The sequence below is a fragment of the Anomaloglossus baeobatrachus genome, chromosome 7 (genome assembly GCF_048569485.1).
Source record: "Anomaloglossus baeobatrachus isolate aAnoBae1 chromosome 7, aAnoBae1.hap1, whole genome shotgun sequence".
NCBI lineage: Eukaryota > Metazoa > Chordata > Amphibia > Anura > Aromobatidae > Anomaloglossus > Anomaloglossus baeobatrachus.
This window is the reverse complement of record NC_134359.1, coordinates 182102876-182122286: the sequence shown is the minus strand read 5'-3', so window position 1 is coordinate 182122286 and position 19411 is coordinate 182102876. Positions and strand designations below refer to the sequence as shown.

At 44.3% G+C, this 19411-nt stretch overlaps 1 protein-coding gene across 2 annotated transcripts in view; it reads left to right on the top strand.

Annotated features, from left to right (window-relative positions):
* Window positions 1-19411, top strand: part of WIPI2 (WD repeat domain, phosphoinositide interacting 2) — a 738254-nt gene that overhangs the window by 257862 nt on the left and 460981 nt on the right. For both annotated transcript variants that reach the window (XM_075319053.1, XM_075319052.1), the window contains exon 4: window positions 1793-1889. In XM_075319053.1, coding sequence (XP_075175168.1) covers window positions 1793-1889 — 97 coding nt within the window. The remainder of the gene's footprint in view (window positions 1-1792; window positions 1890-19411) is intronic.

The window sequence follows — 19411 nt, the reverse complement described above, 5'->3', positions numbered from 1 at the left end:
GGGGGGCACATTCAGGGAATGTATCCCCCATTTTCTAGGAGTGCAGACCCTCCATTTGAGGAGAGTGGGTGCAAAAATCTGCACCCACTCTCCTCGGGTAACAGCTGCAGTGTTTGTGCAGCCAGCGCAGCTCCACAGTCGTTCTCTCTGAACACAGGAAGCTGGTTGTCAGCTGCTCTGCACATGTGACCAGCATGCACTGTGAAGGAGGAGGGATCACGGTGGATGAAGGCTGTAAAAGGTACGGGGGACACCAGGGAACACCGGGGGGGAATAGGGGGTGACCTGGCAGGGCCTGGGGAGCAGTTTTCTGTCACATGTGTCGTGGCACATGCGGCAGAAATCAGAGGAGTAGGGTAAATGCGGGCGGTGCGCTGCTGTGCGCGCTGCCATCTTGGATTTTCGGGAGGGGGTGGGGAGTCGGGGGGGCACTTTGGCGACACCGGGGGACCGGGGAGGAGATTTACCTCCCATCTGGCATGTTTGATCATGCCAGATGGGAGAAAAATCATTTATTACCGGTGCTGTCATTTACTGTAACGTGATCATCAGTATACGGTGTATACCGGTGATCACGTGAGCGGGGACCTGAAAAAACGGCCTGAATCATGATCTCCAGGGTCTCAGTTACACCCGGTAGCTGAAATCCCAGAGATTTTCTGACTCTGGGGGGCGCTATACCCTTTTTTCCGACCACCGTAAAAAAGCGGCAGATCGGAAGAAGTACCCTTATTTACCGCAGTTAAAAGGCGTATCGGCGGTCGTTAAGGGGTTAAATCACAAGATGTTTGAAAATCCACAAAGAAATCACTAGCAAACCAGACGGGGACGCTGCAGCAAACCGCGTGTTGAAAAGGCTCAGGAACAATGAATGAAAGCGCTACTGAGTCTTCATTTGTTTGGCATGGTCACCCAATCAGGCGCCGCTGCAGTGATCACCAATCGGAACAGAGGGGCATGATAACGGCAACGAAAAGTCGCTGTAGTGATCACCAATCACAACAGAGGGACGTGATAACGGCAACGTAAATGTGCTGTAGCGATCACCAATCGCAACAGAGGGGCGTGATAATGGCAACATAAATGCGCCGTAGCGATCACCAATTGGAACAGAGGGGTGTGAAAAAGGCAACGCAAAGACACATCTAGGTGTTAACACCACGCCTCTATCGAGGTCTGAGTCGTCGCATAGCGACGCGTGTGACACGTCCCAACGACCGTCGAGGTCGTTATGATCGTTGCTTCGTCGTTGCTTAAAACTACATGTTTGACAGCTCACTAGCGATCATGTAATGACTTACAAGGTCGCTGCTACGTCACAGAAAATGGTGACTTGGCAGCGACGTCGTCGTGTGTGACGGCCTAATATATGTCACTAAAGTAAGGTGTTTGTTTCTTGTATATTGTTAGGATTGTACTGTAAACTGTTTTTCTTACTTATCTCTTTTGTGAAGCAAAGGCACTGATATTGAAAAAAGTATTTACTAATTTCTATACTATAAATGTTGATGTTTTGCATTGTACTCCTACTTTAATAAAACGTGTTAAAAAAAAATCCCATAAAAACTTGTCTTGTCAGATTGCGCTGATTGATATATTCTTAACTAACTTCTTTTGCAGTCAGTAATAGTTCAACACAGAATATTTAGAAGATAAATTGTCAAAATTAGTGAATTTTTATTTCAAAAATTATTTTGCCTAAAATACATGCGTTTAAATAAAAAAAAAAAAATGTCTCCTAGGGCTTCTGTTTTCTTTTGATAACTTATGTTGTATCTTGTTACTTCCCCAGAGGCTGATTGTATGTCTGGAAGAATCTCTATACATACACAACATAAGAGACATGAAGGTTCTGCACACCATCCGAGAAACACCCCCAAACCCTGCAGGTATCTAAAATGTGTTTATTAGCTTTGTTCTCAGATTACACACTTCTTTCAAAATATATATTTATTTGTAATTTCTTTTTCTCTATTATTTCTACTGGAGAACTCATTTTCATGATATGTTTGATACCAAGCTTACAAAAGACATTCATATTTCATAAACATTATATTGTAACTTCTTTGTCTTTAATCAGTAGTCAGATTCTAAGATTTAATTGGCCCAAGATGACATTGTAAATAGGGATGCTTTGACACTGCTCAGTACTCAATCGAGCACCAGGGTGCTCAGGACTCTTGAAACTCAATCCTGCATCCTTGTGCTCGGGTGCCATACTAGAGTCTCTGCCCCACATGTTTCTCCGCTATTTTTCAGTCATTAAATATGGGGTGATTGCCTGCCAATCATGGTAATTCCATAACCACTTTGGTTACTCGCAGTACTGTGATTGGTCGGCCTCATCGGGTTTATATAAGACCTGGTGGCACCATGATCCGTGCACTGTACTTGGAAATAGTGTAGGGAGAGCTTCTGTTGGAGAATAGATGGTTTATTAGAATGATTCTAGCCTTACAGTCCTTGCTGCTGCAATGTAAAAAAAATCTATTATATTCTGTAATAATACTGTTCTTAGCTGCAATTAGTCTAGGGCTAGCTGCTGGAGACGGGATAGTGGATTAGAGGCATGTAGGCAGGGATTCTTCCCAGCCTAGTGTGGAGAATGTGTCTTATGTCACCCACACAGGCAGGTATTGCGGTCCTTCACAGGCTTACTTTGATCTGCCCTGCTGAGGGCAGATCAAAGTATTGTAGTGTGCATGCGCGGGCAGTCTTTAACCTTTTCTTGAGCCTATGCATTACAGTACTTTGTTTTGCCCTCAGCAGGGCAGATCAAAGTGCGCCTGTGCAGGACCACAATGCCGGCCTGTGTGGATGGGTAGAAAGAGGACGGTGATAGCAGCAGAGAGGAGACTCCAGACCGGAGAGCAGCCACCCACTAGGTGAATTAGATAAGTGTTTTTTTTACATTATACAGAGTGGCCTGGGCTCTTATATACAGCAGTATATAAAAGCTTACTGATGGTGGCCGCAGCTTATAGAGGCCAAATCTGGTGACAGGTTCCCCCTTAAACCGACCACATTTTAGCACTGTTCTGGCCTCAAGAGTGTTGTCTGCGTCCACCTGCAAAGTGGGCAGGAAGCTAGGTCTCATGGATGATAGTGTTTGTTGTGCTTCTGCCTGCAAACTGTGGTTTTATTTTAGAAAATAAAAAATGTAGCTCTGAAAAATAATTTTTTTTGAGCGATGCCTGCTGGCCTTCAAAAAAATTGAGTGAGGGCTTGCCTGATGGCTATCCAAAGTTTGAATGAGGGCCACCTACTGACCATCAAATCTGAGTGAGGGTCTCCTGTTGGCCCTTCAAAAATTACAAGTGAGGGCAGCTTGCTGACCCTCAAATTTGAGTGAGGGCTGCCTACTGACCTTCCAAAATTTGAGGGAGAACCGCCTGATGGCCCTCCGAACTTATGACTTAGTGCCAGCGGATGGCCCTCAAAAAATTTGGCGCAAGGGCCGGATGATAACTTTGTTGCTATGGTGTAGGACAAGAAAAATAATAAACCATATACCCCTTTTCTGGTGGGAAGGGGTGCATAGGAATACACCAGAAAAAAAAAAGAACATTTGAATTGGCTTTATGTTCCACTGCTGTCATCTGCTAGGTTTGAGAAGTCTGGGCCAATTCATGCATTGTTCATTTTAAGAACAGTTAGCCTGTTAGCATTTTCAGTTGACAGGAAGATGTGCCTATTAGTTATTATTCCCCAGCGGCAATAAAAACGAAATCAACTTAAACAGGGAGGGAGCAGTGACTGCGGCCTGCAAGCCTCAGATTTGCCCCAACTCTGTGTAAATAAATAAATAAAAAAAATGAAAGATGCAATCGTACAATGGGAGAAAGCTCCAAATGCATCTCATGTGAATAAATCGGGGTGTTCTTTCCCCAGGATGGCTTGGAGAAGTTTCCCAAACATGGTTTATGAATGTTCATTGGGAAAGGTCAAAATGTTTTTGAAAGCACGGGAGGAACTGCCGCCCACCTTAGGTGAAGCAAAATCGGAATCTGATGTCTAAAGGTCCTTTTTGTGCAAGTCGTACCCGGAGTAGTGACGTTGAATCTGAGACTCCTTGTTGGCCACAAAAAAAAATCACTCCTATATGTAGATTTTTTTTTTGAGGCCCTACTCTACATGTGTTTCATGGTGTATTAAAGTACCACCTTCTAATTTTTGGAAGCCCTTGCACTTAGTGCATACGCTTTACCAGTCTAGAAGTCCCACTCCTTCCAAATGGGGAAAAACTGTTTTCTGAGGACATACTCTGTATTGCAATTTGAGATGAGCAAACCTCTTCAATAAAGGCTCGCCAAATTCAGGTTCGGTACGGTCCTGAGCTTGTTCATTTAGGCTTGGCAAACATGAGCATTACAGTTAAAACTTGGTTTGGTTTTCCCATGAACACCACGTTTTCAAAAATACATTTGGAATGCAGCACAAAGGGGTACGAGCAAGCGCTTTATACTCACCGATTCACCGGGGCTGCTGTCACGCTGCTCCCGCATGGCTGTGCACTGCTCTTGCGGCCTCTCCTTACCTTCCTGTGCCGCTCATCGCATATGCACTGCTTTCCCCGACCACTGGCCAGCCTGGTGTCTGTGATAGATTGCAGTCAGACAGCTTGTGTGACAGCATCTTCCTGCAACCAATCACAGACCATATCTGCAAGTCAGTATCCTGGAATAAAAATAAATAAAATAATTGGCATACGGTCCCTCATAATCTTATACCCAGCACAGATAAAGCCCATCGCTACAGGCTGCAGCCCCCAGCCCTGCACTCATCTTGGCTGTATATCAAAATAAAAGGAACCGCATGCAGTTTTTTTTTTTATTAACTATTTAAATAAATAATTAAAAAAAACGGCATGCGGTCCCCCAATTTTGATGCCCAATCATGTTAAAGCCTGACAGTTCGGGCTGATATTCTCAGACCTCGTGTGGAAAACGTCGGACCTGGATGTTTTTGGGTTAATAAAGTGGTAAAAAAGAGTGGTTTTGTTTTTTATTCCGAATAAAGATTTTCCTTGGTGTTTGTGTATTTTTACTTATAGGATTAGTGATGGGGATCTCAAAGAAGACCCCTTTCCATCACTAATTTTGGGCTTGATGACAGTGGTGGGTTGTAGTTAACCCCTTATTACCTGATGCTGTGGCAATCGGGAAAAGCTGGTAAAGTGCCAAGCTTGTTACATCAAATGGATGCGACAATCTCGGGCAACTATAGGTTGCTATTTTTAGGCTGGAGGGGCCTAATAACCATAGGCCTCCCCAGTTTGAGAATACCGGCCCCAGCTGTCAGGTTTTAGCTTGGCTGGGTATCACAATTAAGGAGAACCGCACACCGTTTTTTTTTTCTTCAATTATTTAAATAATTAAAAAAAAAAGCCTCATGCAGTTCCTCTTATTTTGATACACAGCCAACATGAGCGCAGGGTTAAGGGCTGCATCATGTAGCCATATGCTTTATCTGTGCTGGTATATGGGGAGGACCCTACACCAATTGATTTATGTATTTTTGTACCACGATACTGATGGTAGATACTAGAGTGTACGGGTTCATTCCAGGTGTGAAGTCTTTTCAACACGCCCCTATCAGATGATAGAGGCGTGTTCAAAATGCATTCCGACAATTCCATCCAGAATAAACATTATTTTTCTAAGAATGTGGGCATGGAGTTGTTTATAGTAGAAGCGGGGGTCTGAGGGTGATACCCCCAGATAGGGAAAGTGCTGGGGGGGCGTGATAGCATGACTATGGTGGCCCACCCCCCATCTGGGGATCTTACCCCCACACCCCCGCTTCTATTATAAACAGCTCCATGCCCACATGGACTTAGAAAAAAAATGTTGGTTCCCCGTGTCAGCTATGTTGGCGGAGGCCTTTTCTGACGTCATGCCCATGTGACCACCAGTAGGGGCGGCCCTTCTGGTCACGTGGGCATGTCATCAGCAAAGGTCCTTTTAGCCACTGGGATTTAGAAATTACCATAGCAGATGTAGACACGCGGAACCGGAAGGAGCATCGCCGGTGAGTACCTAGCAGTGTCTGTGCAGTGACAGGAGGTCATTGGAGTATCTAATGAACTCGGATGAACTCCTGACGACACCTCCACGACACCAGGGCTTCCGGGTGTTGCGGGGTTGTCATCAGGAGATCATCGGAACTAAAGGTATAAAGGCTCGGGTTTGATAAAGACTCGCAAGCGCACCCCTTGCTCGGCGAGCCGAACTGCGGGGGTTCACTCATTCCTAATTTCAATTCTCCTTTGCAATGTTTGATAAGCCTTGCACTTAGCGTATAGGTTTCAGCAATCTAGGAGTCCACCCACATCTTACAAATAAGAAATTTTTTAGAAATCTCATGCACAAGATTCCTTTTTTTCCTGACTAAAATGGAAAACTGCTGCATTTTCTAAAGAATGAACATGTCAATTCTTTTAGCGTTTTTGCAGCATTTTTTCTACCATTTTAAGCAATGAGAGTGGAAAAAACGCAGCAAAAACTGTGTGAGCATAGCCTTGGGGTGGAAGAAACTGTTTTTTTTTTTTAAGTTTACCTTACATAGAAGTCATGATACCAGAAACAATGTTTCGTAATAATTTTACAGGAAAAATGTTATCTTCAGTTTGATATATTTTATTCAGTCTGTAAAAGTGGCATAATACTTACCATATATATATATGTATACGTATATATTGTACATTCCCACTCTTTTGGGTTTTGTTTTTCTCTGATATGCCTAGAATCATCCCCATCTTTGCTTACTAAATACATACTGCCAGCATGGAATTGAAGATTATAATTAGCGATGAGCAAGCACTAAACTGCTCGGGTGCTCTTGAATCAAGCAAATAGGACTGCTCGGGTGCTCGTCTCAAATAACTAGTATAATAGAGTTCAATGGGAAACTGGAGCATTTTTCTGGCAGGAGGTCTGGGTGGCAGTAAAAGCATTGAAATGGATGTAAAAAGTGCTCATATGGAATATAAGCAGCATGGAGAAGATGCCTGGACACATCTCTGATACCCAGGTCGCTGCTGGGAACAATGTTAAAGGGAACCTGTCATCAGAAATTTTACACTAAACCTAAAAGTTTCCCCTTCTGCAGCTCCTAGGCTGCATTCTAGCAAGGTTCCTATTGTTATTCTGCCCCCTTTTAGAACAAAATAAATAGTTTATAAAGTGGTACCTTTCGGTTTGAAAATCTTGTAAATTGTCCAGGGGGGCGGGCTGTTTGGTGTCCGTTACTGTCCCTCCTGCCGCTGTAAGCCATCCCCCAATGCTCAATTTCATGCCTCAGGACGCCGCCCAGTGCGCCTGAGGTCTCGCGCATGCGCAGTGACCGCTGGTGACCTATTGCGCAGGCGTGAGATTATGGGTGGCACTGTGATTGTCATCAGCAAGTACCTGCCCATAATCTTGTGCCCTCGCTTTCCCCTCTGCCTCCACCGTTCTGCTCAGATGACCGCACGTCTCCTTGTGAACGGTGGTGTCCTGCTCCGCTCCTCCCATCTATTTCCTGCTCCAGGGCAAGATGGGAAAGAGGTGACGTGCGGTCATCTGGCCAGGGCATGCGCAGAACAGTGGAGGCAGAGGGGAAAGCGCGGGCACGAGATTATGCGTGGGTACTTGCTGATGACAAGCACAGCGCCGCCCATAATCTCACGCCTGCGCAACAGGTCACCAGCGGTCACACTGTGCAGTCCCGCTAGAGTGGCACTGCGCACTGGGCGGCGTCCTGAGGCATGAAATTGAGCATTGGGGGATGGCTTACAGCGGCAGGAGGGACAGTAACGGACACCAGACAGCCCGCCCCCCTGGACAATTTACAAGATTTTCAAACTGAAAGGTACCACTTTATAAACTATTTATTTTGTTCTAAAAGGGGGCAGAATAACAATAGGAACCTTGCTAGAATGCAGCCCAGGAGCTGCAGAAAAGGAAACTTTTAGGTTTAGTGCAAAATTTCTGATGACAGGTTCCCTTTAAAGCACTGCTGAATTAATGGTGCTATATACCGTATTTTTCAGACTATAAGACGCACCAGACCATAAGACGCACCCTGGTGTTAGAGGAGGAAAATAGGAAAATAAAATTTTAAGCAAAAAATGTGGTCATGACACACTTTATTCGGGCGAGGATCTGCTGCTGACACTGTTATGGGGGTAATGTCCCCAAATTCTCTACTAAGTTACTCCATCCTGGTAATGATCCTCCTGCCTTGTATATACAGTGTATGTCCCTCATCCTGATATAGCCCCCATTCTGCTATATACCGTCATCCTGGCATATGGCCGCATCCTGCTATATACTGGCATATGGCTGCATTCTGCTATATACCCCATCCTGGCATATGGCCCCATCCTGCTATATACTGCCATTCTGGTATAGCCCCCATCCTGCTATCTACTGTCATCCTGGCATATGGCCGCATCCTGCTATATACTGGCATATGGCTGCATCCTGCTATATACCCCATCCTGGCATATGGCCCCATCCTAATCTATAACCCATCCTGGCATATGGCCCCATCCTGCTACAGTCATATGAAAAAGTTTGGGCACCCCTATTATTGTTAACCTTTTTTCTTTATAACAATATGGGTTTTTGCAACAGCTATTTCAGTTTCATATATCTAATAACTGATGGACTGAGTAATATTTCTGGATTGAAAAGAGGTTTATTGTACTAATAGAAAATGTGCAATCCGCATTTAAACAAAATTTGATCGGTGCAAAAGTATGGGCACCCTTATCAATTTCTTTATTTGAACATTCCTAACTACTTTTTACTGACTTACTAAAGCACTAAATTGGTTTTGTAACCTCATTGAGCTTTCAACTTCATAGGCAGGTGTATCCAATCATGAGAAAAGGTATTTAAGATAGCCACTTGCAAGTTGTTCTCCTATTTGAATCTCCTATGAAGAGTGGCATCATGGGCTCCTCAAAACAACTCTCAAATGATCTGAAAACAAAGATTATTCAACATAGTTGTTCAGGTGAAGGATACAAAAAGTTGTCTCAGAGATTTAAACTGTCAGTTTCCACTGTGAGGAAATGGAAGAACACAGGTGCAGTTCTTGTTAAGCCCAGAAGTGGCAGGCCAAGAAAAATATCAGGCAGAAGAAGAAGAAGAATGGTGAGAACAGTCAAGGACAATCCACAGACCACCTCCAAAGACCTGCAGCATCATTTTGCTGCAGATGGTGTCAATGTGCATCGGTCAACAATACAGCGCACGTTGCACAAGGAGAAGCTGTATGGGAGAGTGATGCGAAAGAAGCCGTTTCTGCAAGCACGCCACAAACAGAGTCGCCTGAGGTATGCACAAGCACATTTGGACAAGCCAGTTACATTTTGGAAGAAGGTCCTGTGGACTGATGAAACAAAGATTGAGTTGTTTGGTCATACAAAAAGGCATTATGCATGGAGGCAAAAAAACATGGCATTCCAAGAAAAGCACTTTCTACCCACAGTAAAATTTGGTGGAGGTTCCATCATGCTTTGGGGCTGTGTGGCCAATACTGGCACTGGGAATCTTGTTAAAGTTGAGGGTCCCATGGATTCAACTCAGTATCAGCAGATTCTTGACAATAATGTGCAAGAATCAGTGACGAAGTTGAAGTTACGCAGGGGATGGATATTTCAGCAAGACAATGATCCACAACTCCGCTCCAAATCTACTCAGGCATTCATGCAGAGGAACAATTACAATGTTCTGGAATGGCCATCCCAGGCCCCAGACCTGAATATCATTGAAAATCTGTGGGATGATTTGAAGTGCTGTACATGCTCGGCGACCATCAAACTTAACTGAACTGGAATTGTTTTGTAAACAGGAATGGACAAATATACCTTCATCCAGGATCCAGGAATTCATTAAAAGCTACAGGAAGCGACTAGAGGCTGTGATTTTTGCAAAAGGAGGATCTACAAAATATTAATGTCACTTTTATGTTGAGGTGCCCATACTTTTGCACCGGTCAAATTTTGTTTAAATGCGGATTGCACATTTTCTGTTAGTACAATAAACCTCATTTCAATCCAGAAATCTTACTCAGTCCATCAGTTATTAGATATATGAAACTGAAATAGCTGTTGCAAAAACCTAAATTGTTATAAAGAAAAAAGGTTAACATTAATAGGGGGGCGCAAACTTTTTCATATGACTGTATATCTCTATCCTGCTTTATACCCCCATCCTGCTATATACCCCCATGCTGCTCATATACCCCCATGCTGCTCATATACCCCCATGCTGCTCATATACCCCCATGCTGCTCATATACCCCCATGCTGCTTATACACCCCCATCCTGCTCATATTCCCCCATCCTGCTCATATTCCCCCATCCTGCTCATATCTCCCCTGTGGAGACACGGGGGTCAGTGGGTGCTCTCGTCCGCTGATCCGGCCGCCTTTAGAAAGACAGCATGGCCCAGGGCTCATCCCAACTGAATGCCCGACCTCCTTAACCGTGGGCGGAACACTACTCAGACAACACAGGGTGAGGGAATCGCAATATTAAGACTTTATTGGATCCCCAAACAATTAACGAAACATAACCAGCAAAACACACAAATGTAACAGGCAAAAGTTTCTCACCCTTCCGCTGGTTCACCAGGGATTTAGAATGTCCGTGCCTCAGAGCTTCCAGGGCTACTTACTCCAATCCAGCAGCACCCCGCCTTTCGGCGGGCACCCACCGAGAATGGAATAATGTCAGATTTAGGAAGCTGGCTGACGTCTGCAAAGTCTGTAGTCAGATGACTAGATTGTCCCAAGCTGGATTCCTTCCTTAGGTAGTCCTTGATATCTCAGCCAAATCCTTGCATTAAATGCTGAAGTCCATGTAAAAAAATTGTTTAAAAGAACAGAGAGTCCTCAGTGGTTGATACCTTTTAATGGCTAACTGAAAAGATGGTAATAATTGCAAGCTTTCGAGACTACTCAGGTCTCTTCATCAGGCATGGTATAACACAAAATCTGAAGAGTCACGTATTTATACACAACAGGACTTAGAATAGTGCAGTAAAAAGAAAAAAAAAAAAAAAAAAAAAAAAAAAAAAAAGAACAAGTTATATGAAACAGAACTATCTCTATGGCAGGGGGACAAGCTGTTCTAGCCATAAATACTGCTGCAGTTCAGTGTGAAAGTTTTATTGTCCTTTGATAAGGGTCTGGTCCAGGCTGTGACACGCTCGGATGGTCAGAGGAGCACATCTTTTAACTGATGTAAAAAGACATGAATCCATGAGACACATTCATTCCTTCTCTGAATGTGTCAAAGGTCATCATAAGTTTGTACTCCCATAGTCTCCTGTCTCTCTGGGACTTGAAGTTTCCTTTCAATACCAGCAATTTCATGTCCATGATGCTGTGGTCTGGGTTACAAAAATGTTTGGCCACAGGTAGATCCATCCTTTTTTCTCTAATTGTGTGGCGGTGAGAATTCATCCTTGTCCTGAGCTGTTGTCCTGTCTCCCCTACATACAGACCCCCAGTTGGACATTTGGTACATATAATTAAGTACACCACATTGGTTGTGGTGCAGCTGAACGTACCTGGGATCTTGTAGTCCTGATGTGATCTGGGAATCTTTATCTTGTCCGTTGTCAATATTAATGGACAGGTCTTGCATTTTTTCTGGTTGCAGGGAAATGTTCCTGTTGATGTTGGAGAGGACAGGGAGCTTCTGACAATGATGCTTCTTAGATTTGGGGGCTGTCTAAAACACAGAAGTGGGGGGTCTGGAAAAATAGATTTTAACCGGGCATCTTTTTGCAGTAATGGTTGTAGTTTCCGTGCAGCTCCTCTAAACACCTCCAGATGTGGATTGTAGGTGACTACAAGAGGGACCCGGTTGTTCTCTTCTTTGGTTTTATAATGTAGAAGATGGTTTCTTGATATTCTGGTGGCTCTTATAATCTGGTTTTCAATTGTTCTTGGGTGGTAGCCTTGTAGTATTCCATAGTAGTCCATGTAGTATTATAATCCAGGTTCAGTTATGGCTTGCCAATCGGATCCGCAGGTCCTAGATTGGTAGCATGTAGCAAGAGTCTCTCTGGGCAATGGACAGTCCTCCTTATACCCCTGAGCTCTCCATTCAGACCATTGGGGTCTTCATGATTGGTGGATAAGACTGGGCTCTTATTGGCTAGATCTCAAGCCGCATACAGAATATCCCAGTAATAATAGTCAATGGCAGAGACAGCTAAGTTAAATCACATCCAGCAAACACATCGTTATATAATGGGTGTCTCCATCCATATCCAGAGACAAGGGTGAGACAGGTAAATTACATCACATCTAGCAATTCACTTAGTAATACAATGGGAAGTTCACATTATTGAGTTATCTGGGTGTCTGGCCTTAAGTGGCCAAAGCAATTACATGAGTCAACAAAAACTTCAATACTAAATTCCCAAGAGTCTTGTAGAACAATGAGGGATTATCCCCCATCTATAAACAAATCATTTTCATGTGTGGCTGAATTTTAAGAAAGTTAACCCATGCTAGGCACTGACAGAGTCCATGTCGTCACACCCCCATCCTGCTCATATACCCCCATCCTGCTCATATACCCCCATCCTGCTCATAATATACCCCCATCCTGCTATATGCCCTCATCCTGCTATATGCCCTCATCCTGATATATGCCCTCATCCTGATATATGCCCTCATCCTGCTATACGCCCTCATACTGCTATATACCCCCATCCTGCTATATACCCCCATCCTGGTATACGGCCCGCATCCTGTGCACATAAAAAAAATAAACGTTAGATACTCACCTTACCTCACTCTCTGCAGCATCGCTCCTCCTCTGTCTGTGTTAGCAGCGCTGGAGTGTGGAGCCGGCCACGATCCCTGCAGCATCGCGATGTCCTCCTGTCTGTGCTGGCAGCAGCTCCTTGTGGACACGTGTGCTCAGCAATGACGTAATCGCTGTGCGCACCGCTAGTCTCCACACAACCGTCGCCGGCACAGACAGGAGAGCATTGCGGTGCTGCAGGGATCGAGGCCGGTGAGTACCGTATTTTTCGGACTATAAGACGCATCAGACCATAAGACGCACCCTGGTTTTAGAGGAGGAAAATAGGAAAATAAAATTTTAAGCAAAAAATGTGGTCATGACACACTGTTATGGGGCGAGGATCTGCTGCTGACACTATTATGGGGGTAATGTCCCCAAATTCTCTACTAAGGTATCCTATCCTGGTAATGATCCTCCTGCCTTGTATCTATCTATCTATCATCCTGCTATATACTGCCATCCATCCTGCTATATACCCCAACCTGCTATATACCTGCTATATATCCTGTTTCACACAAAAAAAAATAAACGTTTATACTCCCCTTTCTTCGCTCCATGCAGCATCGCTCCTCCCCCTGTCTGTGCGGCAGCAGCGCCGCTGATCTGTGGAGCCGTCACCGGCAACTTCCGTGCAGCACCGCGATGTCCTCCTTTCTGTGCCAGTTAGCTGACCTGCTTGACTAGCAGCGCGCACAGCGATGACGTCATCGCTGTGCTCACTGCTTTCTACACAGATCAGCTGACGGGCACAGACAAGAGGACATCGCGGTGCTGCACGGAAGTGGCCGATGAGTGTACCGTACTTTTTCACTGCTCCCTGCGCTGATCATGATGCGCGGGGGGCAGTGAATACAGCCGCACATGATCACTCCAGGCTGTAGTTGCCAGGGGTGATCACTGCCGGCTGTTATGCGCGCAGGCCCCGCCCATCATCCCGCCCACCTGTCAGCGCCGAATTCAGCGCCGAGAGATGTGCGGGATGATGGGCATGCATATGTAATGAGCGGGCCTACGTGGTCACGGTAGGCACTGCTACAGCCTGCTCGTGCCCCCGATGGCCCGCTCCACCGCAGCACCCTCTTTTCTGGCCGTAGCCCTATATTCAGACCATAAGACGCACCCCCCACTTTTCCCCAACATTTGGGGGAAAAAAAGTGCGTCTTACGGTGTGAAAAATACGGTGTGTGTAATATATATATGTATGTATGTGTCTATATATGCATGTATGTGTGTGTGTGTATATGTGTATATATATATATATATATATAGTACAGACCAAACGTTTGGACACACCTTCTCATTCATAGAGTTTTCTTTATTTTTATGACTCTGAAAATTGTAGATTCACATTGAAGACATCAAAACTGTGAATTAACACATGTGGAATGAAATACTTAACAAAAAAAAGTGTGAAACAACTGAAAATATGTCTTATATTCTAGGTTCTGCAAAGTAGCCACCTCTTGCTTTGATTACTGCTTTGCACACTCTTGGCATTCTCTTGATTAGCTTCAAGAGGTAGTCACCGGATATGGTTTTCACTTCACAGGTGTGCCCTGTCAGGTTTAATAAGTGGGATTTCTTGCCTTATAAATGGGGTTGGGACCATCAGTTGTGTTGTGCAGAAGTCTGGTGGATACACAGCTGATAGTCCTACTGAATAGACTGTTAGCTGCTTTTTTCTTGCCATAATACAAATTCTAAGTAAAGAAAAACGAGTGGCCATCATTACTTTAAGAAATAAAGGTCAGTCAGTCCGAAAAATTGAGAAAACTTTGAAAGTGGCCCCAAGTGCAGTGGCAAAAACAATCTGTGGAGACACTGGGATCAGTGGGTGCTCTTGTCCGCTGGCCCGGCCGCCATTAGAAAGACAGCATGGCCCAGGGCTCATCCCAATTGAACGCCGACCTCCTTAACCGTGGGCGGAACATTACTCAGACAACACAGGGTGAGGGAATCACAATATTAAGACTTTATTGGATCCCAAAATATTAACGGCACATAACCAGCAAAACACACAAATGTAACAGGCAACAGAGTCTCACCCTTCCGCTGGCTCACCAGGGATTTAGAATGTCCGTGCTTCAGAGTTTCCAGGGCTACTTTCTCCAATCCAGCAGCACCCCGCTTTTGGCGGGCACCCACCGAGAATGGAATAACGCCAGATTTAGGAAGCTGGCTGAGGTCTGCGAAGTCTGTAGCCAGGTGACCAAATTGTCCCAACCTGGGTTTCTTCCTTAAGTAGTCTCTGGTATAAAGAGATGATATAATCCTGGCAGCCGGAGTCGAAGTCCCTAGATTGAAGCCATGTAGCCAAGTGATCCTCTAGTCGGAGCCAAAGTCCCTAGATCGAGTCCAGAACGCCTCCTGGTTCTGATCCCTTAGCCAGCTCCTAAGAGCTTAGAGTGAATCATGCAACATCAATCAACAACTGGTGACTTATAGAAGTCCCTTTTTATAGCCATAGCCTTCCCTTTGGATATACTGTGCCCCTATCTGATTGTTTGTACAAGATTGTTTCTCTTATTGGATGAATTTCAACCTATATTCAGATATCCAGAGACAAGGGTGAGACAGGTAAATTACATCACATCTAGCAATTCACTTGGTAATACAATGGGAAGTTTGCATAATTGAGTTATCTGGGTGTCTGGCCTTCAGTGGCCAAAACAATTACATGAGTCAACAAAAACTTAAATACTAAACTCCCAAGAGTCTTGTAAAACAATGAGGGACTATATCCCATCTATAAACAAACTGTATTAATTTTTGGCTGAATTTTAAGAATGTAAACCCATGCTAGGCATTGAGAGTCCATGTCGTCACATTCCTCCCCCTTCTTAATATTAGCCAGACAGGATAGGCTTCCGATCATCCTTCTCCACCTGTCGGGAAAGCCTACTCGCGTTTCCATGGTTCTTGCCCTGTGTATGGGAGATGGAAGAATTATAGGTTTGTAACGCCAGATTCCACCTGAGCAAGCGTCTGTTGTCCCCGGCAGTGCGATTTAGCCAACTCAATGGATTATGGTCAGTGAGGACTGTGAACTCATTGCCATAGAGGTAGGGCTGCAATTTTTTCAGGGCCCAGACTATGGCCAGGCATTCTTTTTCTATGGTGGCGTAAGCCCTCTCTCGGTCCAACAGTTTCCAGGAGAGGTAAGCTATCGGATGTTCCTCACCGTTGTCTCCCACTTGGCTAAGTACAGCTCCTAGTCCTGTGTCCGATGCGTCTGTTTGGACGATAAACCTGCGACGGAAGTCAGGAGCAATCGGGACTGGGCTCTGGGCCAGCCGGTCTTTCAACTGGAGGAACGCAGTTTCACATTCTGGGGTCCAGATAAGGTTACGGGCATATCTTTTGGTTGTGAGGTCAGTGAGCGGTTTTGCTACGGTACTGTAATTATGGATAAACGATCAATAATAGTTTTTGGTTCCTAGGAACGCGCGGACCTGTTTTTGATTGACCGGGCGTGGCCACTGGGTAATGGCTTCTACTTTTGCAGGTTCAGGACGAATGCACCCACTCCCCACCCGATGTCCAAGGTATAGCACTTCGGCCATCCCCATTTGGCATTTGTCAGGTCGGATGGTGAGCTGGGCTTTGGCTACCCTCTGCAGCACCTGGGACACGTGCTGAACATACTCTTCCCAAGTGTCGCTGAAGATAGCGATGTCATCCAAATAGGCCTGGGCATACCCCTGACATCCCTCTAGTAAATGGTCTACCATCCTCTGGAAGGTGGCCGAGGCGTTTTTCATCCCAAAAGGCATGCTGGTAAACTCAAATAGGCCAAAAGGGTTTATGAAGGCCGATTTCTCTTGAGCCTCTTTTGTGAGTGGGATCTGCCAGTATCCCTTGCTCAAATCGAGGGTAGATATAAACCGAGACCCCCCTAACCTATCTAGTAGTTCATCCACTCGGGGCATAGGGTAAGCATCTGTAATCGTGACCTCATTGAGCCGTCTATAGTCCACACAGAAACGAGTACTCTTGTCCTTTTTTGGCACCAACACAACACTAGCAGCCCATGGGTTATGGGAGGGAACTATGACTCCCATATTTAACATGTCATCCACCTCGGCCTTCGTCATTGCCAACACAGAAGGTGTCACCCGGTAGGCGGGTTGTCTTAGTGGGGTGGCTGCCCCTGTGTTGACATGATGCTGGACCAGGGGGGTCATTCCACATCAAGTGGACCAGTTTTAAAAATCGTCCCCACTCGACCTTCTCCGATTTTGTTGAAAATTTATGAGGATGTACATGTATGTTTGAAAAGAGGTTCTGTAAATTTTTAGGGCCAGATCTCAAATACATTGGGCACTGTTGACCTTTCACTGGAGGTTCCACCAAGCCTGCGGCTTCAGCTAAGAGGATTTTGCAAACTTTGGCACATAGCCATTAGAGTTTTATACTGGCTATGATGCTGAAATTTGGCATACTAGCTAAACTTTTGCTGCTAAACACGATAAAATTATCACCGGCTATGACAAAACAATATTTCGGCCGCAATTTTGTGTCAAAGTAGCTAGTAAAACGCGATTAATTCTGATATCATTAGAAAGAGCACATTTTTCTCTACAAGGGTCATTGGGGTTTTTTTTTGGAGTCTCTCAGTTTAACAAAAGAAAAATGCCACTGAACATGGTGTTATTTATGCGCGTAATGCATTGATTTTGTGTTTGATTTTCAGATTCTTATCACATGTTACAGAGTTGTATTGTTGCTAGCAATGTCTATTATAATCAAAAACCTATAAACCTTTTTATTAATGAAAACTTATTGACTATTGTTACATTTTAATGCATATATTATTTATTTTTTAGCGATGGACAATGAAATTGATGAAGAATCGGCCTAGTGCTCTATCGGCCTTGCGAACAATTCGAAGTGCCACCTTAAGACATTCACCCATAGCAAGGATGTGTTGAAATTGTTTACAAGCTTTGGATTGGATGATCAGAAATTGCTGCGTCGACGAGTGGGACTAAATTTTGACGAACATTCACAAATCTGTTTACACCATGAAGCTTCATTCTTGACCAAATATGAGCATTTGCAAAAATCGTGTTGCAATCCTTTTGGAAAGAAAGGTCATAGCACCAAAAAGAATTTGCGAGCTATCAATTTGTTAGCAGCTGACCAGTTGAACGAATTTACAAAGAATGATGTGAAGTCTGGCCAGAAGATGTGTGCATCATGTCGAAAAGAATTTGCTAACAGGAAAAAATCAGCTGATCCAGTTTCCTCTGAATCAGATCCAGATGGAATGGAATGTTCTCCTGAAAGTCTAAATTCAAACTTAATATCCATTGGCATCTCTTCTCTGAATTATCCACGGGTAAGCCAACGGGATTCACTTGGATATGCAAGGAGAAAGATAAGCCAGGTACAAAATGCATTTTCTAGTAAGATTGTTTCAATTGGAGGGCTTCAGCCGAAAGGCATTGATCAAACAAAAACAGAACAGTGCAAAATGTGTCTGGATTACAATTACCTTTTGGCAGATTTGAAGCAAAAGCTGCAGGTGTCCAGTCGGGCAGAAAAGGTCCAAATCTTGACATTGGCACCTAAAACTTGGTCCATTAAGGCTATATCAGACGAATTCGGTGTCTCTGAACGAATGATCAAAGAAGCTCGAAAGCTTAAATGTGAACATGGGATCTTAGCCTTACCTACAATCAAGTGTGGCAAGAAATTTTCTGAGGAAGTGAAGAAAAAGGTGCAGGCATTTTTTGAGGATGATGAATTCAGTCGAATGTGCCCTGGTAAAAAAGACTACGTATCAGTGCGAATAGGAGGAGATTAAAAGCAGATGCAAAAGTGACTATTACTGAGCAATATGAGGGAAATGTTTGTTGCCTGTCGGGATCGGAATAACCCTGAAATTGGATTTTCCACGTTTTGTGAGCTTCGGCCAAAGTTGTGCGTAACCATTGGATCTGCTGGAACACATTCCGTTTGTGTGTGTGTGTACCATTCACCAAAATGTCACACTAATGCTTGCAGCATGCCCAATCAATGATGACTACAAAGAGCTCATATGCAAAATGGTCTGTGGAATTGAATCCAAGGACTGTATGCTTGGCCGTTGTGATAAATGCCCGGGTCCTGAAGTTTTAAAAGAATTTCTAGTCAATGTAATTGTCAACAGTGACCCTGAAGATATTATTGAGTTCAAACAATGGATTCACAGTGATCGAGACACGCTTGATACCAAACAACTGACTATAGAAGATTTCATTGAAGAATTGATTTTGAAAATTTCTAAACTTTGTAGCCATCACTACATCGCCAAGCATCAGAGTTGCTATCTGAAATCGTTGAAGGAAAATCTGAGACCTGGAGAGCTTGTGATCCTTATGGACTTTGCTGAAAATTACTCATTTATTGTTTAAGATGCCATTCAAGGTTTCCACTGGGAAAATAGTCAAGCTACAGTACACCCATTTGTAATTTACTTCAAGGAGTTAAATGGTGAAGCTGTGCAGAACATCAGCTTGTGCATATTCAGTGATTGCTCACGACATGACACAGTTTCAGTCCACACTTTCTTAACAGTAATTGTGGAGTATCTCAAGACTCTCATC